Below are 26507 nucleotides of genomic sequence, written 5' to 3'. Positions count from 1 at the left end.
CATGGTTTTATAACAACAGTATTGCTACCTTTTTCTCATGACAAAAAATAGGAACTTAGCCAGGAACAATGCATTTAATAATAAAGAATACAAAGAGATGGTACCTGGATACTATAAAGAATCTTCGCATGCACTGATTGGACAATAGACAAAACAGTACGTTTCTCTGCCCACCATCCTAAATCTTCAATGATAAATCATCATACTTCACATGTACCTATGAATTTTTAAATATATGTTTTTAATCAAATTGTTTGTATAGGCAGGGGTCCTGTTAAACAAACAAAAACACTTGCCTGAGGCACTGGATACCCCAAAAAAAGTGACTTTGAATAGCCTTGTTCTAGAAGTTTCTGTCCCTAACAAGAAGGGTTTTGAATACATGGTCTGTTTTGCCTAGCAACTGCTGAGGCTAAGTAAGGAAGGTAAAAGCCCTGCACCAGCCCTCCCCATATATGTACTTATTTTGGCAATACAAATCAATAATCAATGAGGTAAGACAAAGAGATAAATCACTAGAAGATGATGGCACTGAAATGGCAGCCAATACAATGTGTGAAGACCTCAGCACAAAGATCTGATAATTTTAACCAATTCAGAGAAAATTCACTTGTCAACAACATTGAGTCTTCCAATCTACTAATATAATCTATTTGTTTATTTAGGTCTTTAATTTGAGTCATATCATGTAGTTTTCAGTATTTAGGTCTTACATACCTTTAAGTAAGTTAAATCCTAAGTTATGTTTGATGCTCCTGTAATCAAGATTTTATTTAATTCTTTTTTCAGTTGCTTGTTCTCATGCATATTTATTGATTACCCATTGCTACATAACAAATTGCTCCAAAAATTAGTGGCTAAAAACAATAATGATTTAGTTACTCATGGTTTCTGTGGATCAGGAATTTAGATAGGACACAGTGAGGATAATCTGTCTCTCCTATGACTGGGGCCTCAGCTGGAAGACTCAAAGACTGAAGGGCTGAAATCTCTGATAGCTTAACTGAGACTGGAGTATGGGCTTCCAAAGCGACTTACTAACATAGCCGACAGGGTGGTGCTGGCAATTGGTTCCTCTTCACTTGGGCCTTTCCTCAGAACTGCTTGTGTGTCCTTCATGGCAAGACCCCTGGCTTCCTCCAGACCAAGCCATCCAAAAGAACAAGGGAGAAATAGTAATGCCTATTGTGACCTCACCTCAGACGTCAACACTCACTTCCACCAGGTTCTATTAATTAGAAGCAAGGTATTATGACCAGCCCACATTCAAGGAAAGGGAATTAGAATCCACCTTTTAAAGAGAAGGGTGCCAAATAATTTGTGGAAATTTGAAAACTACCACAATATGACTTTTTTTGTACATTATTATCCTGAGATCTTTTTAAATTCACATATCACTTCTAATAGCTTTTTTATAGATTCTTTAGGATGTTCTATATATACAATCATGTCATCTCTAAATAAAGACAGTCTGACTTCTCCCATCCCTTGTATGCCTTTGTATTTTTGTATGATTGTGCTGGAGAAGACCTCCAGAATAATGGAGACCGTAAGTGGTGAGCATGGAAATCCTTGCCCAATTCCTGACCTGGGGTGAAAAGTATTGTCTTTCACCATTAAGTATGATGTTAACTGCAGATTTTTTGTAGATGCCCTTTGTAATATTAAGGAAGGTCCCTGCTCTTCCTACTTTATTTAATATTTTTATCAATATTAAATAAATGTTGCATTTTTCTGAATTCTTTCTCAGCAACTGTTGAAAGGATCATACGATTTTTTTTCCTTTAATAATATGATGAGTTATATTGATTGATTTTCAGATGTTAAACCACTTGAAATTCCTGGGTTAATCCTCACTTAGTCATGATGTGTTATTCTTTGTATTTATTTTTAGTTCAATTTACTAACATGTGTTAATGATTTTTTTCATTTACATTCATCAGACGTATTAGTTTGTAGTTTACTTTTCTTATGATGGTTTTGGTTTTAGGATAAGCTTATCCTCATATCCTAAATTTGGAATTATTTCTTTCTCCTAAATTTTTTAAGAGCATGTATAGGATTGGGATTATTTTGTTCTATTTATTTATTTATTTATTTATTTATTTATTTTTAAAGACAGGGTCTCACTCTGTCACCCAGGCTGGAGTACAGTGGTGTGAACATAGCTCACTGCAGCCTCAAACTCTTAGGCTCAAGTGATCCTCCTGCCTTGGTTTCCCAAAATGCTGAGACTACAAGTGTGAGCCACTATGCCAAGCCCATTTTCTTCTTTAAGTGTTTAATAGAATTCACAAGTGAAGCTATCTAGACATGAAGGTTTTTATTAGTTGAAAAGTTATTAATTGTAAATTTAATTTCTTTCACTGCTACAGGACTATTTCAGTTTTCTAACTCATCTTGAGTTAGTTTTAAAAATGTGTCTTTCAGGGAATTTATCCCTTCTTTCTAAGTTATTCTAAGTTTATTGATATGAAGCTATTTATAATATTTTTCTTAACCTCTTAATGTCTGTAGGATCTATAAAGTCCCCATTATCATTCATGATATTGTCCATTTTTCTTCTTTATTAAGATAAAATTTCCATTTTTATCTTTATTTTCTTTCTTCTACTTACTTTGCATTTAATTTGTAATTTTTTCTAGCTTCTTAATGCAGAAAACTAGATAACTGATTTTCATCTTTCTTTCTATCATAAGCAAAAAAAATGATAAATTTTCCAATAAGCACTATTTTTGGTGCATCTGACAAATTTTGATATATTTTGTGTTCATTTTTATTCCATTTGGAATATTTTTTAATTTCTCACATGATTTATTTAATCCATAGCTTATTTGAAAGTGTATTGTTTAATTTCCAAAAATTTACAGATTTTTCAGATCTTTGTCACTGTTTTCCAATTTTCTATGGAAATTTATTTCCATAGAAATAATCATAAATTAATTGGAAATAAATTTCCATTTTCTAATTTATTCTGAGATTAGAGAGCATATTTGGTATGATTTCAAATTTTTTTAACTTTATTGAGACCTGTGTTATGGCTCAGCATGAGTCTATCTCAATGAACGCTTCATATGCAGTAGAAAATAATGTAAATTCTAGTATTTCTGAGTGTAGTGTTCTGTAAATGTCAGTCAGTGCAAGTTAATTGATAGTGTAATTCAAATCATCTATTTTCTTAACTGACTTTCTATTTGTTAATCATTTACTACAAAATAAATATTTATACCTCCACTGTAATTGTTAATTTGTCTATTTCTCATTTTCTTATCTTTGTTCTCTAATCCCATGGCAGATTATATTTCTCATTTCATTTCTGGTAGTTTTGCTTTATGCATTTTGATACTCTATCATTTAACACATACATTCATAAGTATAGTATATTCCTACTATATGGACCCTTTTATCATTATGAAATGTCTTTTTTTGTCTCTAGGACAACTCCTTGACTTAATGTCTATATTGCCTTATATTAATATAACCACTCCAGCTTTTTTATGCTTACTGTTTTCATACCAGCAATTTTATTTACACAGCAAGAACATACAGGTATCTGTTATAAATGTCAGAGATCATCTCTACATTTCAGATCTTGACTCAGTTTAAGGGCCAACAAAGGAAGGTTTTTCTCTTTCCATTAAGTTTCTTGCCTTTTTTTTTCTTGTAAAAAGTGTGAGTACTAGCAGGTTCATTACCATAGCATGTCTTTAATTTCCAATTTGAAATCTGATGTGCTGGAGAAAAGTGCATCATAAGTTTTTGTTTTTGTTGTTTTTCCCCTTACAAATTCAAAAGACTAGAATAATGGTAGTCATCTGGAAAAAGTAAATTATACTTTTGAAACTGATGGCTATACTTTTGAAACTGATGCTTAATGACAGCAGTGATTTTTAAGTGTGGTAACAAACGTTTTGGGAGCATGTATCCTCTGTCAAGGTGGTACTAGTAACAGATTCAAAGTAGTACCATATCGTATCAGACTGATGTGGGGTGTTTTATGTTTGAGATCAGCTGGTGAGCCTGTTGTTCCTTCATAAATTGGTGCCGTAAGCTAAAGTTAACATATTCATATTTTTCCTACCAATAGTCCTTCACAAATAACTGGTCATAAACTAAAAAAAAACAATATCTGCAATATAAATGTGTTGTCTATTAGAGATGGAGCTAGATGTCTTAAGGACTTCTAAGTATATCTTAAAATTTATAATGTAGTAGTTCATACTAAGAATCATCTGGAGAATTTTAACGAAATACGTGTATGTTCTAAACCTCATCACTACCCCATAAATGCAGCTTAAGTCTGTAAGTCTGAAGGAGTATGTGTATCCGGGTGTTTTTTTTTTTTTTTTTTTTTTTTTTTTTTTTTTTTGAGACGGAGTTTCGCTCTTGTTGCCAAGGCTGGAGTGCAATGGCGCGATCTTAGCTCACCGCAACTTCCACCTCCCGGGTTCAAGCAATTCTCCCGCCTCACCCTCCCGAATAGCTGGGATTACAGGCATGCGCCACCACCCCTGGCCAATTTTGTATTTTTAGTAGAGATGGTGTTTCTCCATGTTGGTCAAGGCTGGTCTCCAACTCCCGACCTCAGGTGATCTGCCTGCCTGGGCCTCCCAAAGTGCTGGGATTACAGGCGTGAGCCACCATGCCCGGCCTTGGGTATTTTTCTTTCAACTCCTCCAGTACTTTCATACTATTCTGATATATTTTGTTGGTATGAAGCTATGAAGCAAAAGTAGCTACTACCAATGCATACATACAGTATATTGGTTTTAAGTTCCACCTCAAAGTGAATCTTAGAGCCTAGTGTAAGTGTTCCACTTTAGAGATGTACTTTAATTACTACTGTGCAAATTAAGGGAAATTTACGTCATCATTTGATTTTCTAAAACCTAAAAGGAACTGGCCATCATTATGAAGTCTTTCTAGATAATCAAGGGTAGATGGCTGGGTTTTTTTCTTTTTTTCTTTCTTTTTTTTTTTTTTTTTTTTGAGACGGAGTCTCGCTCTGTCGCCCAGGCTGGAGTGCAGTGGTGTGATCTTGGCTCACTGCAAGCTCCGCCTCCCGGGTTCACGTCATTCTCCTGCCTCAGCCTCCCAAGTAGCTGGGACTACAGGCCCCTGCCACCACGCCCGGCTAATTTTTTGTATTTTTAGTAGAGACGGGATTTCATCATGTTAACCAGGATGGTCTCGATCTCCTGACCTCGTGATCTGCCCGCCTGATGGCTGTTTTTAATGTGGCAATTAATGTAGGCATTCCTGCTTTCAGGTTCAAATGTGAATCAAAGCATATTTTAATTTGCTAGCACAAATGGAATGTCTTTACTTTCAAACTATTTGTGGTTTTGCGTTTGCTGTATGTCTTTTGTAGACAGATAATTAGTACATTTTGCTTTCTTTTCTATCAAGTTTGAGTCTCTTACTTTTGATGGAAGTGTTTGGTCCATTTACATTTACTGTAAATATTTATATATTTAGATTTAAGTCTGCCATTTCACTATTTAGTTCATTTCATCTCTATTTTGTTTCTCTGTTCCTCCTTTCTTGTCTTCTTTTGTGTTAAACATTTTAACAAAGATTTTCTAACAAAATAGTCTATATTTTAATACTCCAGTTGGCTTTCTAGCTATATTTATTGGCATTTTTAAAATTGTTGTCCCTGGGGCTTGTGATATGCATCTTTAACTCATCACAATTTACGTAAAGTTAATAAGCAATTATGTCTACTAAAAAGTATATAGGAACTTAAAATGGTAATTATCCCATTTAGTGCCTTCCATCCTTTATGCTATTGTTGTCATATATATGCTACATCTATGTATGTTATAAATACACCAATATGGTGTTAAGATTTTTTACTTAAAAACTTACTGTCTTTTAAAAAATTAAAACAAGAAGTGAGTGTGTGTGTGTGTGTGTGTGTGTGTGTGTTGAGAAGTAAGCTGTTAATTATATTATTTTCTGCTCAAATTTTTTTCTGCATTTAGATTTTTGGTGACTTCAGCTTTCTGGCGGGCTAACTCTGGTCTTCTTTGTGGTTATTTTAAGTTTGTTGTGCTGATAGGAACTGTAAATTAATGTTTTTCATTAAAGGTGGGGCTTTTTCACCACTTATAGCTTCACATATTTTTTCCTCTTTTCTCTGACTTCTCCCTCTGGGACTCCAGTCAATTATTCATCAGATGCTAAACATTTTTGCACAAGTCTCTGGGGCTTTGTAAATTTTATGTAGTTTTTATTTTTTTCTCTCTGTTTTTCAGATTGGATGATTCCCATTAATCTTCTATCTTCAGGTTTTCTTTGTTTTATTTTTTCTTTTTTAATTTTATTTATTTATTTTGAGATGGAGTTTCACTCTTGTTGCCCAGGATGGAGTGCAGTGACGTGATAGTTCACTGCAACCTCCACCTCCCAGGTTCAAGTGATTCTCCTGCCTCAGCCTCCCAAGTAGCTGGGATAACAGGCATGCACCACCATGCCTGGCTGATCTTGTATTTTTAGTAGAGACAAAGTTTCACCATGTTGGCCAGGCTGGTTTCCAACTCCTGACCTCAGGTGATCCACCTGTCTTGGCCTCCCAAAGTGCTGGGATTACAGGTGTGAGCCACCGCGCCCAGCCACAATCTTCAAGTTTTCTATTTCCTTCTTCTGCCATCTCAAATTTACTGTTGAAGTATACAGTGAATTTTTCATTTCATTTACTGTACTTTTCAGGTCTAGAATTTCAATTTTGTTCTTTTTTTAACTTCTAATTTTATGTTGAGATTCCCTCTCTGGTAAATCTTAATACTATATTTTCCTGTTTTGTCTTTTTCCACTAAACCCAATATCAAGGCCTACTTGGAAACAGTTTCCAGTGACTTAAGTGTGGGGTCATATTTTCCTTTTTATTTGGAGGTGACAAATATAGCAAATACCATGACTTGATCATTACACAATGTATATATATATATTTAGTATATTCTTCACCACAAACATTTATCAATTTCTTATGGTAAGAACATTCAAAATCCTCTTTTATAGTTATTTTGAAATATGTAATACAATATTGTTAACTATAGTGCCTGGTAATTTTTGGTTGAAATCTGGACTTGAAAAATAGCACACCATAGTGTCTCTGAATTTGTATTTTTGAGAATTACGTTTTATTTTATTTTTAATTGACATATAATTGTACATATTTATAGGATACAGTGTGATGTTTTGATGCATGTATACATTGTGTAGTGAACAAATCATGGTATTTAGAATATTCATCACTTCAAACATTTATCACTTTCTAATGGTAAGGACATTCAAAAATCTCTTTTAGTTATTTGAAATATATAATATAATATTGTTAACTATAGTAAGCCTACTGTGCAATAGAATACCAGAACTTTTTCCTTCTATCTAACTGTAATTTTGTACCTGTTGATTAAACCCTTCCCACCTTGCCTACCCTCCCCAGCTGCTGGTAAGCATTGTCCTACTCTACACTTGTATGAGATCGGCTTTTATAGATTCCACATCTGAGTGAGATTGTGCAGTATTTGTCTTTCTGTGCCTGGCTTATTTCATTTAACAAAATGCCCTCAGAGCTCATCCACATTGCCACCTATGACCTAATTCGATTCTTTTTATGGCTGAATAGTATTCCATTATACATATATGTATCACATTTTCTTTATCCAGTCATCTGTTGACAGACATGTAGGTTGATTCCATATCTTGACTATTGTGAATAGTGCTGCAATAAGCATGAGAGTGTAGATATCTCTTTAATATACTTATTTCATTTCCTTTGGATAAATACCCAGCAAGGGGTCTAGTTTCACTCCTCTCCATGTAGATATCCAGTTTTCCGAGCACCATTTATCAAAAAGAATTTTTTCCAATGTGTGTTCTTAGTTTCTTTGCCAAAAATCAATTTGCTGTAAGTGTGTGAATTTATTTCTGTATTTTTTATTCTGTCCCATTAGTATATATGTCTATTTTTATGCCAGTACTATGCTGTTTTGGTTATTATAACTTTGTAGTATATTTTGAAGCCAGGTAGTGTGATGTTTCCAGTTTTGTTTTTTTTTGCTCAAGATTGCTTTGACTCTTTGGGGTCTTTTGAGGTTCCATACAAATTTAAAGATTTTTTTTCTCTTTTTATGAAGAATGTCATTGGTATTTTGATAGAGCTTGCACTGAATCTGTATATTGCTTTGATTAGTATGGACATTTTAAAAAGTATTCCTCAAATCCTTAAACATGGAATATCTTTCCATTTGTATCCTCTTCATTTCTTTTGTCAACATTTTATAGTTTTCATCATAAAGATCTTTCACCTCCTTAGTTAAGTGTTTGTTTTTGTAGCTACAGTAAATGGAATTGCTTTATTTTTTTTCTGATTGTCTGCTATTGTCATAAAGAAATGTTATAGATTTTCATATATTTATTTTGTATCCTGCAACTGTACTCAATTTACTTATTAGTTCTAATAGTATTTTGGTGAAGTTTTCAGGGTTTTCCCTATATATAAGATTATGTCATTTGGAATCAGGGACAGTTTGATTTCTGCCTTTTCAATTTGGATGCCCTTTTTATCTTTCTCTTGCCTTATTGCTTTGGCTAGGACCTCCAGTATTATGTTAAATAAAAGTGGTGCATTTGTGTCTTGTTCCAGATCTTAGAGGAAAAGCTTTCAACTTTTCCCCATTCAGTATGATGCTAGCTGTGAATTTGTTATATATGGGCTTTACTGTGTTGAGTTATCTTTCTTGTATATCTATTTTGTTGAGAGTGTTTATCATGAGGGGATGTTGAATTTCTTTTCTAGATCAGTAGATTCAACATCCCTTCAGGGGTTTGTTCTTAATTCTGTTAATGTGATGTATTATGTTTATTGATTTGCATATATTGAACCATCCTTGCATCCCTGGAACGAATCCCATTTATTATAGTGAGTGACTTTTTTTAATGTGCTATTGAATTCAGTTTTTAAATATTTTTTTGAGGAGTTTTGTATCTATATTTATTAGGGATATTGGCCCATAGATTTCTTTCTGTGTTGTGTCCTTGTCAGGTTTTGGAATCAGGGTGATGCTGGTCTCATAGAAAGATATTGCAAGTATTCCCTCCTCTTCATGTCTTTTGAATAGTCTTCAAAGGATAGGTATTAGTTCTTCTTTAATGTTTTGTAAAACTCATCAGTGAGGCCATTGGGTCCTCAGCTTTTCTTTTGTGGAAGACTTTTTATTACTAATTCAATCTCATTACTTGTTATTGGTCGGTTCAAATTTTCTATTTCTTCATGATTCAATTTTGGTAAGTTTTATGTGCCCAGGAATTTATTCATTTCTTCTAAGTTTTCACATTTGTTGGCATAGAGTTCTCCATATCACTCTCAAAACTTAGGAAGTTTCTGCTATTATTTTGTTAAGCTTTCTGTGCCCTTCTCCATCTCTTCTTCCCTCTCAAGTTTCTTTTTTTTTTTTTTTTTTTTTTTGAGATGGAGTCTGGCTCTGTCGCCCAAGCTGGAGTGCAGTGGCACAGTAGCGCAATCTCGGCTCACTGCAAGCTCCACCTCCCGGGTTCATGCCATTCTCCTGCCTCAGCCTCCCCAGTAGCTGGGACTATAGGCACCCACCACTGTGCCTGGCTAATTTTTGGTATTTTTAGTAGAGATGGGGTTTCACCGTATTAGCCAGGATGGTCTTGATCTCCTGACCTCGTGATCCGCCCACCTCAGCCTCCCAAAGTGCTGGGATTATAGGCGTGAGCCACCGCGCCCAGCCTCAAGTTTCTATAGTGTGAAAATGTGTTTACTGAAAGGTGTCTCATAGGTCTCATAGGCTTTCTTCATTCTTCAAATGAAGAGCTGTCTTCAGTTCAGAAATTCTTTATTCTGCTTGGTGTAGTCTGCTGTTGGAAGTTTCTATTATATTTTGTCTTTCATTCATTAAAGTCTTCAGCTCCAAGAGATTTTTTTAAATGATATCTCTGTTGAATTTTTTATTCATATCATGAATTGCTTTTCTGATTTTATCGAATTGCCTATCTATATTCTCTTGAATCTCACTGATTTTCCTTAAGATCATATTTAAAATGTTTTTTATGCAATTAGTAAATTGCCATTTCTTTAGTTATTGGAGAGTTATTGTGTTTTTTTGGTGGTGTCATATTTTCTTGCTTTTTCATATTTCTTGTGTCCCTGCATTGATGTCTGGGCATCTGATAGAATGGATGCCTCTTCCAGTTTTATAGAGTTGTTATCATAAGGAAAGATTTTTGCCTGCAGATGTGTCCAAAGGTGTCAGTTGTGTAGGGTGCATTGGCTTTGGTTCCAGGTGGATGCAGGAGTGTAGTCACCATGCAGTTTTTTCAGCTGTAGTCAATGTTAGCAATTTCTATGGATGCCTCAGTGGCATCCTAGCCTGCAGGAGTTTGTATGGCAGCTCTGTCAAGTCATATGCATGGCCTTTCTGCTGGTGGCAGGGGTGCCAGGTTGTTTCATGCACCATGGGTGCACAAGGCCTACTCCAATAGGATTAGACACAGTCTCTCCTCTGGGGGCAGGAGTGCCAGGCTGTTATACACAAGTACATAGGGACTGCTCCTTCAGGGTAAGGTGTGGCCTCCCTGCTGGGTAGGATCATCTGTTCCTTGGGGGTCAGGACAGCACATGGGCTCAGGCACCAAGGTTATGGCTGTTTCACTGGGCCTATGCTCTGAGTAATTGAGGTTGAGGTGCTGCAGCCACAGGGATGGGGAAGATGGAGAGCCTCCTAGGCAGCATGGATAGGAACAGATAGGCAGCATGGATAGGTGGATAGGAAACAGTAGCTGCTCGACTGGTGAGTGGTGTGCTACTGTTTAGAAGCACAGTGTACTTGCAGCAGAGCCTCAGGATGGGGAGAAACAAACAGTGGTTACTGGTCCTCCAGAGCACAGTGCACTGCAGTAGTGGCGCCGGTCTCAAGATGGTGCTGTGCCTCAGCAGCTTAGATCACAGAGGAGAAGATGGCACAGTGGGCTCATTCTTTATAATACAGCCATGTGAATGCCAGGCAGCTCCCTAGAATGGGTTCACGGCTTGTGAAAACTGCAGAATTCTCAAGCAGCAAAGACTAGGTGTTTGCAGTGGAGATTGCTGGGAGTTCTCCTGCTCACCTTTTCTCCATAGGGAGATTGCCTCCTGGTTTCATACCAATCCTGACTGGGAAGACGGAGTGGCAAAGGCAGAACGTTTCACTCTTTTTTTTATGCAGCCATCCCAAGTCTCCATGCTCCACTGGGTCTCTGCAACTCCCTTATTGTACTCCTTTGGAACACTTTAGTGTTCTCCTTTGGGTACTCTAGTCAAAATATAGTTGTTTATTCATCATTTTGGTTCTTTTTTTTGTAGGGAAATGAATGTTAGACACCTCTAGTCAGACATCTTGCTGAAGTCACTTGTTTTACTTTTTGTTCTTAACAGGTAATTATTTTGCTTGCATTCAAACGTCAACGTATGTCACCTGCATGGTGTGCAGCAACGAATGTCCTTCCTCAGTGTTGCTTACTTCCAGCTGCTGCTTCAACCTGGTCCTCTGGAGGTTGCTCCTGCATCTGTGTAATTTAGCAGCCAGTGAAAGATGTTGGCAGCTCATATTCGTATTATAGAGCTAACTCTCTTCGTGATTTCCTTGATCCTCAGGTTTCCCCTATATTCGGATTTGGTTTTCCAGTTCTTACCTTTGTCCTCTGACAGCTTGAGGAATTTGAGCTGCATATGAGTTGGGAACCCTGGCAATATTAAGTTGCAGCAAACTCACCTATCTCACTTCTAGAGCAATTATGTCTTACAAGGGAAAACCTTCTCATTTCTTTGTATTTTTACCCTGGGCTCCCTGGCGTTTCCCACATTCATGCACAGTTAGTGGTCAGTCAGGGAACTGGACAGAGTTCATATTCAGATTTTGAATCTCTGCTCTTGTAGTTCTCTTGCTCCCAAAATTTTCCTCTTAAATTCTCAGCTGTTCTGCAACACTAGACTTTGGCCTCGCCATTTCAAGCCAGAATGACTGTAGTTTTCCATAGCTAAAGTTGGGTATGGGCTATATATTAGTTTGCTAAGGCTGCCATGACAAAGACTGGGTGGCTTAAACAACCAGAAATTAATTATTCTCCCAGTTCTAGAGGCTAAGAGTCCGAGATCAAGATATTGACAGGTTTGGTTTATCTCTTTGACTTACAGATGGCCACCCTCTCACTGTGTTCTCACACGGCCTTTTCTCTGTGCGTGCGTATACCTGACATCACTTCCTGTTTTTTTCTTATTTATGTTTTTATTTTTTTAGTTTTTGAGATGGAGTCTCACTCTGTCACCCAGGCTGGAGTGCAGTGGCATGATCCCAGCTCACTGCAACCTCCGCCTCCCAGGTTCAGGTGATTCTCCGGCCTCAGCCTCCCAAGTAGCTGGAACTACAGGTGTGTGCCACTACACCTGGCTAATTTTTTGTAAAGATGGGGTTTCACCGTTAGCCAGGATGGTCTTGATCTCCTGACCTCGTGATCCACCTGCCTTGGCCTCCCAAAGTGCTGGGATTACAGGCGTGAGCCACTGCGCCCGGCCCACTTCCTCTTCTTATAAGGACACAGGTCATGTTGAATTAGAGTTTGCCCATAAGACCTCAGTTGACCTTAATTACCTTTTTAATGCTCTGTATCCAAATATAGTCTATTTTCAGGTACTGGGGGTTAAGACTTCAACATATGAATTTCGAGGAAACAGAATTCAGTTCATATCAGGGGTTTAGGAATACATGCAGGCAAGGAAGCCTCATACTCCAGCTTAACCAATGCTGTACTAACGTTCTGTTTCCCCCTGCCTTTGGTCATTCCTAGTACCTTCAGATCATTGCTTTAAATAATTTGATGCAGTTTTATAATGATTATTTGTGGGAAAATCACTCAATTTTGTCATGCTGCTATTATTGGAATACTCACCCTTGATACCACCTTTTTATTTATTTATTTATTTATTTATTTTGGCCAGGTAATACATAATACCCTAGTGCTTCTCATATTAACAAAGAGTAGCACAAGAGCTCCTTTTAGATGGTTTTACTAACCTTCAGGACGAGTAAGTCATCTCTCCTTTGAGCTTCCTAGGTACCCTGTGCATAATTTCTTCAGAGCCCATATTCTGTATTCATGCCTGTGTCCCTGGAGGAGCACAGAGCCTTGCATATTATAATCATTGAACAAATATTTATGGAAGGAAGTAGAAAAGAAGGAAGAAAGAAGGATTAGAGGAAAATCAGAAAGGAAGGAGATAGATGATGTCCGCTTTGATGTGGACATGGTAGGAACTGTAGGAAAGAAAGATGGGCAATAAAACAAGGAGGAGGTGGGGACTGCCTAAGAGATCACACTTCCTATTGTAACTTGCTTTCTATTCATCCTGCCCTCCCTTTCATACCCTGGATTTGAGAACAGGAGTCTAAGATGTTCAGGAATTGTAAACAAGGGACTTCAGATGCAAAACCTACGTGTTCAGCACAGGACTTGTTACTTGAAGAGAATCCTTTGTAGTAACCAGATGATAAATAACATGAATGGGACCTGACTAGTTTTATGGGAATGAGGCAGAATTTAAATTTTAAATAAATTACTATAAGCTTGTGTTCAACTTGTTATTAAATAGAAAGGAAAACAAAAAACCTGAATATGTGTTTAGCCCCTGCCACGTACCCAGCTCTGTCCCTGACACTATGCTAAACATTTTGTTTTTGTTTGTTTGTGGGGTTTTGCTTTCTCAGACAGGGTCTCACTCGGTCACCCAGGATGGAGTGCAGTGGTGTGATCTCGGCTCACTGCAACTTCTGCCTCCCAGGTTCAAGCGATTCTCATGCCTCAGCTCCCGAGTAGCTGGGATTACAGGCGTGTGTGACCACGCCTGGCTAATTTTTGTATTTTTAGTAGCGACGTGGTTTCAACATGTTGGCCAGGCTGGTCTCAAACTCCTGGCCTCAAGTGATCCACCTGCCGCAGCCACCCAAAGTGCCGGAATTACAGGCATGAGCCACGGTGCCGGACCAACATTTTGTTTTTATTATGTCATTTAATGTTCATAAAAACCTAACAAGAAGGGTATTTTTAAAATCAGCTGTCCACCATTAATTTCTAGCACTGTATTTTCTTAACAAGCATACAAAACATCAAACTTCTCTTTAGACAAAGTGCAGTTCTTTGACATACTTTACACAAAACAGTCTGAGTCTGTAGCACGTTAATGCAGTGAAGAGGCAAATTATACTGATTTTTACAAATTCTACCTTCCATAAAAAACCTCAAGGAGGGTATTTTGTCTGCATTTTTAAAATAAACAGTTAAATAGTCGGCGAAGTTAAATAGTCAAACAGGTCAAGGTCACACAATTCAGTGGTTGAGGACTGAGTGCAAAGGCAATCTATCCAACTATAAATATTCATTTCTTTTTTTTTTTTTTTTTTTTTTTTTAAGAAATGATTCAGATTTAAATTAAATGGCTAAAACTATAAGAGCCAGCTGGGTGTGGTGGCTCACACCTGTAATCCCAGCACTTTTTAAGAGGCCCAGGCAGGAGGATTGCTTGAGCCCAGGAGTTTGAGACCAGGCTGTGCAACATAGCAAGACCCCTGTCTCTACAAAAAAATTAAAAAATTTAGCCAGGTGTGGTGGTGGATGCCTGCAGCCCCAGCTACTCAGGAGGCCAGGTGGTTTGAAGCTGCCCTGAGACTTGATCCTGCCACTGCATCCAGCCTGAGCGACAGAGCATGACCTGTCTCAAAACAAAAACACAAACAAAAAACGAAAAGAGCAGTGAACTCAAAGGATTTCCTGCCATGCCTGGTGGGTGGAGCTTCTGTGTGGGAACAAAAGATGGAACCTATTTAAAGTACTTTTTTTTTGAGACGGAGTCTCACTCAGTCGCCCATGCTGGAGTGGAATGGCGCCATCTCAGCTCACTGCAACCTCTGCCTCCCAGGTTCAAGCGATTCTTGTGTCTCAGCCTCCCGAGTAGCTGGGACTACAGGCGTATGCCACCACGCCCTGCTAATTTTTGTATTTTTAGTAGAGACAGGGTTTTGCCATGCTGGCCAGGCTGATCTTGAACTCCTGACCTCAGGCGATCCGCCCTCCACGGCCTGCCAAAGTACTGGGATTACAGGCATAAACCACCTTGCCTGGCCTCAAAGGACTTTTAATTGAGGATCCCAGTAATGATGATCCCCATAAGGCGGAGGCTTCAAGCTTAATGATCTATAAGTGAGGCTTTCTGGGATGCACTTAGTGTGTTTCCCCAAACATGGTGTGTTCCTACTTTTCACTATATACAGGTATGCTATCACCTCCCCCATACACGTATACATACTTCTTAAACTTAGATGTTCCCCAGTTTTTCCTGTGGAGCTTGCTAAAAATGCAGTGTTATCCATAGAAATTCCTATTTCATTGATCTGGGCTGGGGCATTTGTAACAAGCACCCTAGACCATCCCAGCATACTGAATCCATAGTCCATCCTGTCTGTGAGACTATGGCAGCCCTTGTGGTCTAAGCGGCAAAATTTTTGCTTAGCCCTTTTTGTTGTCGTTGTTGCTGTTGTTTGTTTTTTTTTGTTGTTGTTGTTGTTTTGAGACGGAGTTTCGCTGTTGTTGCCCCAGCTAGAGTGCAATGGCGCTATCTCGGCTCACTGCAACCTCCGCCTCCCAGGTTCAAGCGACTCACTGCCTCCGCCTCTTGAGTAGCTGGGATTACAGGCACGCGCCACCATGCCCGGCTAATTTTTGTATTTTTAGTAGAGATGGGGTTTCACCCTACTGGTCAGGCTGGTCTCAAATTCCTGGCCTCGTGATCCACCCGCCTCAGCCTCCCAAAGTGCTGGGATTACAGGCGTGAGCCACTGTGCCTGGCCTTGTTTTTGATTTTTGAGACGGAGTCTGTTGCCCAGGCTGGAGTGCAGCGGCCAGTTCAACCTCCACCTCCTGGGTTCACGCAATTCTCGTGCCTCAGCCTCCCAAGTAGTTGGGACTACAGGCATGTGCCACCACCGCCGGCTAATTTATTTGTGTGTGTGTGTGTGTATTTTTAGTAGAGATGGGGTTTCCCCATGTTGGTCAGGCTGATCTTGAACTCCTGACCTCAAATGATCCACCACCCACCTCGATCTCCCAAAGCGGTGGGATTACAGGCGTGAGCCAGCTTAGCCTCTTTAAATATTAAGTGCATGTACTTGAAAGTAGGTACAAATGAAGTTAAAAGAATAGGCTCCAGGAAAATTTCAGTCAAGTCTCCATAATCTATAAAATTGCCTATTTAATAAATATATGTTGTAAACATTTTTAATGTTCTATAATTACTTTTATTAATGTCATGTTACCTCTTTAATCGAGGTACTTTGCTCATAAAGCTGAAGCATATAAATACAATCTATATTTGGTACAGACCAAAATTCATGTCCTTTGCTTTTAAAAGGTAGAACTAAGAAAAGAAAAGAAATAGCAGAATTCCGGCACGTATTCTAAAGAATTATAAATGGATCTTGCAGCACTTAATTTCTGGGCTTTTTTTTTTTTTTTTTTTTCAGTACCTTTCTTTGATTTTTTGTCTCCTCATTGGCACCATCCCAGGACACTGATATCTTCTGCCAGATCAGACCTGTCTGGATCATCTTCCCCACGTAACTCAGGATGCTTCCTCCCTTCTACCTTTCCAGAAATCCCACCTTATTTTTCATACTTTTCTTGACTAACTGGTCATAAGATGATTTCCTTCAACTCCACCCTGTCTCAACATGCAACTCCCCATGAGTCAACCATCATAATTGTTTCTAATGTGTTTGTTCCATGGTGTGTGTTGAGTAACCGTTGTTGCCATTTGCCTGACTACATAGTGGTTACTGTTAATTTCTGTAATTCAGTGTTTTTTTTTTCTTAAGTCTTGAAATATGATTTATTAACTGAAAGAATTTCTTTTTATTTCTTAATTAAATTCAGTGAGAAGCTTACCATGAAATATTATTCTTAGGCTGGCATTCATAAAACACTGGAGTGTTTCATTTTCTCCTGATCTCAATCTGCCTTCCAAAGCTACCAATGACAGATGAGAGCAAGATCATAATTTTAGTTAGATGTGGTGGCTCGTACCTGTAATCCCAGCACTTTGGGAGGCCAAGGCAGGAGGATCCCTTGAACTCAAGAGTTTGAGACCAGCTGGGCAACATAGGGAGACCCTGTCTCAAAAAAAAAAAAAAAAAAAAAAAATTTAAAATATTATAATTGTATATAGTCAAAAAAATGTGCTTTTTTTTAAAAGGTAATGTATCAGAACTTTGTCTCATCTCTGGGCCTTTTCTTTATCATCTTAAACTCTAAACTATAGAATTAGCCTCCTCGACTATAGTTTTTGCAGGCCAGTCATTTTCTTTGCTCTAGAATTCTAGATAGCCTATATATTTCCATCTTCCTGTCTCTTTCATAAAGAATCTTGCCTTTAAAGGAAAGATGACTCCTTAAAACATTAGTACTTGTAATATTCAATCACCTACATATATTAAAGAACGCCTGCCCTCTTGTGTCCAGAGAGACTGCTACAGTAAGGAGTGAATTAGCAAAATTGTCATTCCAGAAATACAGCATTCTACCCTACAGGGATTTTCTACCAGGGAGCTTTCTCAAGGCTGCCAGGTATGGTTGTACAGAGTGAGCACTGAAAAATGATCCCAGCCCAAGAGATGAATGAAATCCATTTTACACTCTGCCAAGCCATATATCCTTGCCCAGGTCATGTCTGTCTTTTTTTTTTTTTTTTTTGAGACGGAGTCTCATGTCTTTCTAGAGAGGTGACCATTAAAATTTCATTCAAGGGCACCTTTAAGCCTTGTACCACTTGGAGTGTGCAACTTTCTCTAATTTACACAAACCTCTCTATAGCTTAACGGCAGCCTTGTAGAGGCTCATTAAGGGTTAGTTGGACAGTCCTCTCATCGTGTAACTTTCCTACTCAAGGAATTTCAAGAAATTAAAATCAGATTGTTAGAGCTGAGTGACATCACTTAGTCCCAGGTTATCAGAGGGAAGAAATAAGGAACAGAGAGGCAAAATGAGAATTGTCAAATTCATTAGAGGCAAGCAGGGAACTAAAATGAGGCCCTCTGACTCCCAATCCATGCTCTTACCTCCGGCTTCAAGTGACCCCTTTCTTTGACCCCACCTTACTTATTCCAAACTAGGCTAGAATAGATGTGCAATAGCATGCATAGGGTGGTGGGGTGATTTGAGGTGGTATGTGGACAAATATTTTTTGCACGTTAGTAGAAATGTATTTGTTTCAATGTATTTCTTTGGGAAAAAACAAAAACATTTAAGTCCATAGTTTCTTAGACATTATGGTATGTGACAAGGGTAAGTATTTTAAGTTTGAAAAGAGAGTTAATTTGAAGAAAGATATTAAGTAGTGCATATGTTAATAGCTTGATTTAGCCATTGACAATGTATATACATATATCAGAATGTCATTTTGTATACCAAAATATATGCAATATTTACTTGTCAGATATCAAAATATCATTTTGTATAACATAAATTTATATAATTTTTACTTGTCAAAAAATAAAAATATTAACTAAATGATAGTTTAGATCTCAGATATGGCAAAAATGATAAAAGTGGTAAAAAATAATGATAGAAATTTGACACTATCTCAGTCCATTCTGACTACTATGACAAAACACCTCAGACTAGGTAATTTATAAACTATAGAAATTTTATAGCTGGGCGTGGTGGCTCAAGCCTGTAATCCCAGCACTTTGGGAGGCCGAGACGGGCGGATCACGAGGTCAGGAGATCGAGACCATCCTGGCTAACACGGTGAAACCCCGTCTCTACTGAAAAATACAAAAAAAAAAAAAAAAAAAAAACTAGCCAGGTGAGGTGGCGGGCGCCTGTAGTCCCAGCTACTCGGGAGGCTGAGGCAGGAGAATGGCGTAAACCTGGGAGGCGGAGCTTGCAGTGAGCTGAGATCCGGCCACTGCACTCCAGCCTGGGCGACAGAGCGAGACTCCGTCTCAAAAAAAAAAAAAAGAAAAAAAAAAAAAAAGAAATTTTATTGCTCACAGTTCTGGAGGCTGAGAAGCCTAAGATGAAGGGACTGGAAGACTCAGTGTCTAATGAGGGTCTGTTTCTCATAGACAGTGCCTTCTCTCTGTGACCTCACATAGTGGAAGGGGCTAGCTAGTTCTCTCTGGACTATTTTGTAAGGGCATTAATCCCCTTCGGCAGGATGCACCAAAGGAACTTATCACTCTGGCCCCTTCTAACTCTACCACTGGGGTCCTTTTCTGACTCTTCTTTAACACTGACAGTTGTTCCATTACTGTTACTGATGACAATATATCCTCTCTTTTTATTACAGCTGCGTCTGATATTCTGTCCTTTCCATACTCATCCCAGTGTAAATGACAAAATAGGTCTTCAGAAAAGACTGTGGCTTCACTGATTTTCCTGTGTTGCCTCTAACATTTATAAAAAAGCATTGACGAAGAGTGTCAATGACCGAGTTTCAAAACCATCTTTTCTTTTCTAAATGTAGATGTTTTTCCATGTATAAAAATTACATAGACTTAGCCACGTGTGGTGGCCCACACAAGGCGGGTGAATCACTTGAGGTCAGGAGTTTGAGACCAGCCTGGCCAACATGGTGAAACCCAGTCTCTACTAAAAATACAAAAATCAACCAGGCATGGTGGTGCACACCTGTAATTCCAGCTATCCGGAGGCTGAGGCACAAGAATCGCTTGAACCCAGGAGGTGAGGTTGCAGTGAGCTGAGATCATGCCACCACACTTCAGCCTGGGTGACAGAGTCAGACTGTGTCTCAAAAAAAAAAAAAAAGTAGACTTATACAAAATTTGAAAAATATGGGAAAGTAGAAGAGAAGAAAAAAAGGCATTTATATCCTACTAATGAACGATGCTAATCCCCTCCCTAATTAAAAGTTCTCCTGCGAAATCCTAGCAAGTTGGGATCTACATCTGTTTATCATTCTGGAAACTTGCAATGTTCTGGATTTAACATTTTTTAAATTTCAAATCATAAAATAAATTTTCAATGGAGAATCCAGGGGTGGAGGTCTATTGGCACCTCTGTAAGCGGCAGTTGGGTGACTACCACAGAGGTGAGCCAGAGCTGGGGGAGGCAACTGCAGGTCAAGGATAGTCATAACTGACACGCCTTGCAAAATGCATGTGTATGTAAAGCTCTTTGCTAATAATGATGGTTCACTGTTCCATATATACATAGGCTGATGTGTATATTTGTCTTTCCTGCAGGGTTTTTGGAGTCTCTGGATGACTTTTACATTCTTAGCAGTGGATTGATACTGCTGCAGACCACAAACAGTGTGTATAATAAAACCCTGCTAAAGCAGATAATACCCGAGTCTCTCCTGGCATGGCAAAGAGTCCGTGTGGCCAATATGATGGCAGATAGTGGCAAGAGGTGGGCAGACATCTTTTCAAAATACAACTCTGGTAAGTGACCCTGCAGAATAACTGTTAGGCACAGACATATATTTCAATTTGGGCTTGTTAACCAGTAAAGTCATACCTATGTCCCGTCTTCACGTCTGCTGATATTTCAGGCACCTATAACAATCAATACATGGTTCTGGACCTGAAGAAGGTAAAGCTGAACCACAGCCTTGACAAAGGCACTCTGTACATTGTGGAGCAAATTCCTACATATGTAGAATATTCCGAACAAACTGATGTTCTACGGAGAGGTACTTTCTTCATGTCCTAAGTCTGAAAACCTGACGAGTATGTGTGAGTTCATATATGGTAGGGGAATGCACGATGTGTGAATGTGTGGTGGGGGAGGGCATGGGGGGGAAGACAGGATGGGGATGCCACTGCCAGTTACACTGGGGGAGAATGACCAGGTTTAGCACAACAGGTAAACCTACGTCGCAGACTCTTGCAGGACAATGTGCAGATTGGGACGCAAATCAGGCATTCATGGCCCTGTGATTCCTCATGGTTCTAATATTACCTTTTCTCCTGTATTCCTGGTTAAAGCTTTAAGTTCAATTCAGCAAATATTTATGGAGTGCCACTGTGGCCCAGGGACCAGAAAAGCAAGGATGCAGAGTCCCTGACCTCGAAGGACTCAGGAGTCTAGTAGGGAAGCAAAGTGCTCAAAGCAGCTGCAGGAGCTCAGGATGGGAAGAGCTGTCATCAGGTCTGGTGTCCCTAGGCCGGTGGTGAACATAAAGAGAATGTGGCTGTTAGTGGATGGGGTCAGAGAAGGCACTTCTGGTGGGCAAGAAGGAGTCCAGTCATTTGAAGCCAGGAGGCTCACTGCCTTCATTCAAATCTCAGTTCCTTAAAATCTCAGGCAAATCATTGAATCTCTCCAAGCCTCACTTTCCTCATCTATAAAACTGAATCGTGATATAGGTCCACAACCAGGTATTTGTAATTTTAAAATTCTAAAACTGTAAAACCACAAATTATTATTTTGTTTCTTGTGTTTTGTTTTGATTTGGTAGCTGGCTCACTTGGTAGCAAGATATGACCTGATCTGAACTCATTTGGCAGCAAAACTGCCAGAAGGAAACTTTTAGTTGTTTTTAATTTTAATTTTAATTTTTCTTCAGATGGAGTGTTGCTCTGTCACCCAGGCTGGAGTGCAGTGGTGCAATCTCGGCTCACTGCAACCTCTGCCTTTCGGGTTCAAGCGATTCTCCTATCTCAGCCTTCTGAGTAGCTGGGACTACAGGCACGTGCCACCACACCCGGCTGAGTTTTTATGTGTTTTTAGTAGAGACAGGGTTTCACCATGTTGACCAGGTTGGTCTTAAACTCCTGACCTCAGGTGATCCATCTGCTTCGGTCTTCCAAATTGCTGTGCCCAGCCTGTTTTTTTAAATTGTCTTTATTTCTTCTTAGAGACCCCATGTATACATTAGGCTACAGAAATATCAACATCTTTGATTATGAGGTGTTTCCCAAAGAGACTGTAATGTCACATAATCCACGCACTCCATGGTTGTTCTAAAGTCTGAAAAATCCTAAATTCTGAGACTCATCTGGCTCCCAAGAACTTCCTCTACAATTTCACAGGACGGTCATGAGAATCAATTAAGATAAGTAGATAGATTGAGAGAAAATGTTAGCCTTAAAAATCCTATTGGGCAGTTCAGCCTTTATGTTTTAGAAATTGGGAGTTCCTGACAAGGGAGAGTAGACTGGGTGGGAAGAAAGGAGACTAGTTAGGAGAAGGAAGAGTAGACTGGGTGGGAAGAAAGGAGACTAGTTAGGAGAAGGAAGAGTAGACTGGGTGGGAAGAAAGGAGACTAGTTAGGAGAAGGAAGAGTAGACTGGATGGGAAGAAAATAGACTAGTTAGGAGACTATTGCAACAGATCAGCTGGCAGATGAATAGAGACAGAACAGAGATAAAGTTTTGACCCTAGGGATCAGGACCTGGTCCTCCGTTTTCCAGGTCCCCAAATTGACTTTGTAATGATGCCTAGAGTGGGCCTCATCAGTGGAGAATGGTTCACACCAACTAAATGCACTAAGACTTATGCATAACACCAATTTTTAAGGTGGGAGTTTTCATTGCCAAGCAGTTCATATACTACCAAGCAGTGGACCTACCTTCTTTGCTTGTTAGGAAAATCCATCCAAGAAGTGAAATCATTAGGTGGTTACTGGTTAGCACAGAGCAGTTCAAAACAGATAACCCAGCTGGTCCCTCCAGCTCCTAAGAGCCTGAAAATAATAGCAGGCCTCAAGAGAGAGATGCTTGCTAAAGTAGTCTTTTCTTCTTTGGACAGTTGCTAACAGAATGGTAGACTTGGTTCTCTGCAGTCCCATTGCTAGACCCCTTGAAACTCCCTAAGACTAAAAAGAGTTGATGATGATCTGTCTGTATTTTTTTTTTTTTTTTTTTTTTTTTTGCCAGAGGAGAGAAGAACAGAGAATTAAATTCAGAGTACCTACTGCATTGTAGACACTCTTCTGGGCCTTTTACTTAAGTTCTCTTGTTTGATGTTTGTAACATACTACCACATAAGTGTTATTGTTGCCATTTTACTGTGAGTAAAGAAAAGCTCAGAAAGAAACGTGTTTTGCCCAAACAAATAAATGATATCATATAGCCATTAAAAAGGCGGGGGGGTCGGGGTGGGGGGTGGGCACACCTCCTAGCATATTTAAGCAACTGTGGTATGGTGATAGAAGCCCTGGATGTTTTAGTTAGAAGGCCTGTATTCAGTCAAGTTTTGTGAGGCAAGGAAGACATCTGACCTCTCTGAAACTCTGTTTCTTCTGTTCAAAAAAGGGATGATAATACTTACACATCATCAGGTTGTTGTGAGATTAAACAAGTCGCCCTATTTTATTTTTTTATTTTGAGACAGGGTCTCACTTTGTCATCCAGGCTAGAGGGCAGCTGCGTGATCTCGGCTCCCTGCAACCTTCGCCTCTCGGGTTCAAGCGGTTCTCGGGCCTCAGCCTCCCGAGTCGCTGGGACCACAGTTGTGCACCCCGATGCCTGGCTATTTTTTTCATATTTTATTAAAGAGGCAGGGTCTTGCCATATTGTCCAGCCTGGTCTTGAACTTAAGAACTCAAGCAATCCACCTGCTTCAGCTTCCCAAAGTGCTGGGATTACAGGCGTCAGTCACTGCACCAGGCCAAGTTGCTCTGTTTTAAATCATGAAGCTTCATGAAATGTGAAGTATAAAGCAGACATTTTCATTATTCATTTGAGCTGTTTTCACAAAGAGAAATATAATAATAATCTAATGTTTATCAAGTATTAGATACTATAATTAAGCACTCCATCTGAATGCATTTCATGCTTATGCTTATGAAGATGCTTAATGCTGAATACTTAATGAAGATGAAGAAACTGAGGCACAGAGGAGGATAAGCAATTTGTTCAAGGTCACATACTTAATAATGGCAGAACCAGGCTTCAAATCCAGGCAATCGAATTCCTGAGTCTATATAACCTAGATATGTTTTAGCGACAAATCTGTTTTTCTTCTATAATTTCAATGTCATCCATATCTCAGTTCTTCTGATGCTGGCTCTCAGAATTAGCAAGGCTGAATGTCTTATCATTTACTTTTTGTCTCAGTAACCTCACCCCTAAAGAGGAGGTCCTGTACAACAATACAAAGGAGAAAGGCAGACAAGGGCCAGGAGAGAATGTGGAGGTGGGAGAGAACCCTGAATGGTGGAGACATTCCTTGACTGTTCTGTAGGCAATAACCCAGACCAGTGTAATCTAGGATGTTTCTGAAATTCTGCTTTTACCAGAGAGAGCTGTGTCACATATTTGGTGCTCAGTGACTAGTAGGCTATGTGGCCTTCACACACTATGAAGCTTTGAATGAAGCTGAGCCTTTATAAATGTTTAGAGTCAAAGGAATTAAAACCTAATGTAACCTACAAGATCATCCCCAATCCCCTCACATTACGGACTTCTCCTCTCCCTCCCCACTGACGTCTTTCAAAAAAACAGAAACAAAACAAAACAAATGAAGTTGCCTAAGACCTACTTCTTAAGCCCTGAGCCTAGAATTCAGGCTTTCTATTCCCAGTGCTACGTTCTTCCACTACATCGTGATTACCATTTGACATCTTCCTTTATAGGGCCATATTGTGAACAGCCATTTCTTGGCATTTCAGTAACTAAATCCACTTAGATGAGCTCCCCAGATCGCCTTGCATTATACTTTATTTTGCTCTATAAAGAATATGGTTATTTTTTGGCTTAGAGATTAATAATTTTGGGTGAAAACCAGAGAATTCTGATGCTCTTCTTCCCCTAATGAAATAATCTAGAGGTGTGCTGACTTAGGAAATTTAAAAGGCTGTTTGGCTGCCAGGGTTCGCATGCAAAAAGCTTTACTTTCTATACCTTATTTTGTAATGAAACACCTGTGCCCATTTTCAAAATAAATGAACATGGATAACATTTCTTTTGCTCTCTCTCCTTTTCTGTCTCCTTCCCTGTCAATCCCTCCCTGACTTCCCTTCCATTCCAACTCAGGATATTGGCCCTCCTACAATATTCCTTTCCATGAAAAGATCTACAACTGGAGTGGCTATCCACTGTTAGTTCAGAAGCTGGGCTTGGACTACTCTTATGATTTAGCGCCACGAGCCAAAATCTTCCGGCGTGACCAAGGGAAAGTGACTGATGTGGCATCCATGAAATATATCATGCGATACAACAGTACGTAGCATATTTCTCAAGAATCATTCTTCAAAACTCCTTTCTTCCCTATGGATAAAGAATCCATGTAAGTTTATCATCTCTGTACTAGAAGGAATTACAAGAAGTTATTTAAGTATTTAACTAATATTATACATTTTATACTCAATAATAGAGCTTTGGCCTCCTTTATAAAATGAAAGAGAAGAGTCTATACATTTTGTAATTGAAAAAAGTCATCTGTAAGACACAGAAGAAATAACTCATACAGGGTTATTTAAAATTTTTCTCCAAACACAAGTTTCTTTCCAAGGATAACAGCAGCTAATAAAACAAAAATTGTTCATAAATACCTCATTTTTTTTTTATGAACAGCATCAAAGTCAAATTTGTATTTCTTTTTTTATGAACAGCATCAAAGTCAAACAACTGATGCATTTATCTGGTTCTCTCTCCCATCCATTTTTCACTGTGTAAGGTTCTTAAGAGCAGGCTGGGCCTGGGGCCAAGGACTTACTCCTTCCTCACAAGCCAAGGCAGATGTCTATCCTGGAAGCAGGCTGGGCTGAGGAGGCCTGTGGGGGTACACTCTCTGATTATCTAGGCTTTAACAGGCCCCAAAACCTTACTGTGGAGAAGTGTCTCCGAATAGCCAATACTCACTCTCTTCCCCATCTCTCTCTGTTTCCTAGATTATAAGAAGGATCCTTACAGTAAGGGTGACCCCTGTAATACCATCTGCTGCCGTGAGGACCTGAACTCACCTAACCCAAGTCCCGGAGGTTGTTATGACACGAAGGTAACATGCTATTGGCTTTTGAATGTAATTCCCACCAGTACACAGGCCTCTCCAAAGGCAAAGTTGCACAGGCAGGAAGCACAGTAATGGCTCTAACCATAAACTCAACCCAGGAATCAGCTCTTTCAGAGATTCTGGTGGTAGGTCCTATTATCTAACTTCAAGTCGCTGTTCTGCCATTTAGTAGTAAATCACATAATTCCATCATGTCTCTGTTTCTTCATCTGTAAAATGGATATAACAGTACTTACCTCATACGGTGTTCTGAAGAATAAGCCTTTCATCTCTGTAAAATGTTTAGAACAGTGTTGAGTTATTTGTAAATGTGTACAGCCATAATGACGATATTGTTGTCTTAAGTTTTACCAGACTGGCCCAAAGTCCAAAGAACATATTATTCAAGCAGTGTGATTCCATGTTAAACATGAATCGAATTTAGCCGAAGGAGCAAGTTTGGACAAGATGCCTAAAGCACAGGTTTT

The 26507-nt window shown here is 39.0% G+C and overlaps 1 protein-coding gene across 1 annotated transcript in view; it reads left to right on the top strand.

Moving 5' to 3' along the window:
* Positions 1-26507, top strand: part of PLBD1 (phospholipase B domain containing 1) — a 68063-nt gene that overhangs the window by 39349 nt on the left and 2207 nt on the right. The window contains exons 7-10 of the mRNA XM_050749366.1: positions 20322-20522; positions 20633-20773; positions 25062-25247; positions 25919-26025. Of these exons, the coding sequence (XP_050605323.1) occupies positions 20322-20522; positions 20633-20773; positions 25062-25247; positions 25919-26025 (635 nt within the window). The remainder of the gene's footprint in view (positions 1-20321; positions 20523-20632; positions 20774-25061; positions 25248-25918; positions 26026-26507) is intronic.

This window comes from Macaca thibetana, chromosome 11, assembly GCF_024542745.1.
Source record: "Macaca thibetana thibetana isolate TM-01 chromosome 11, ASM2454274v1, whole genome shotgun sequence".
Lineage (NCBI taxonomy): Eukaryota > Metazoa > Chordata > Mammalia > Primates > Cercopithecidae > Macaca > Macaca thibetana.
This window is presented reverse-complemented; position numbering and strand designations above follow the sequence as displayed.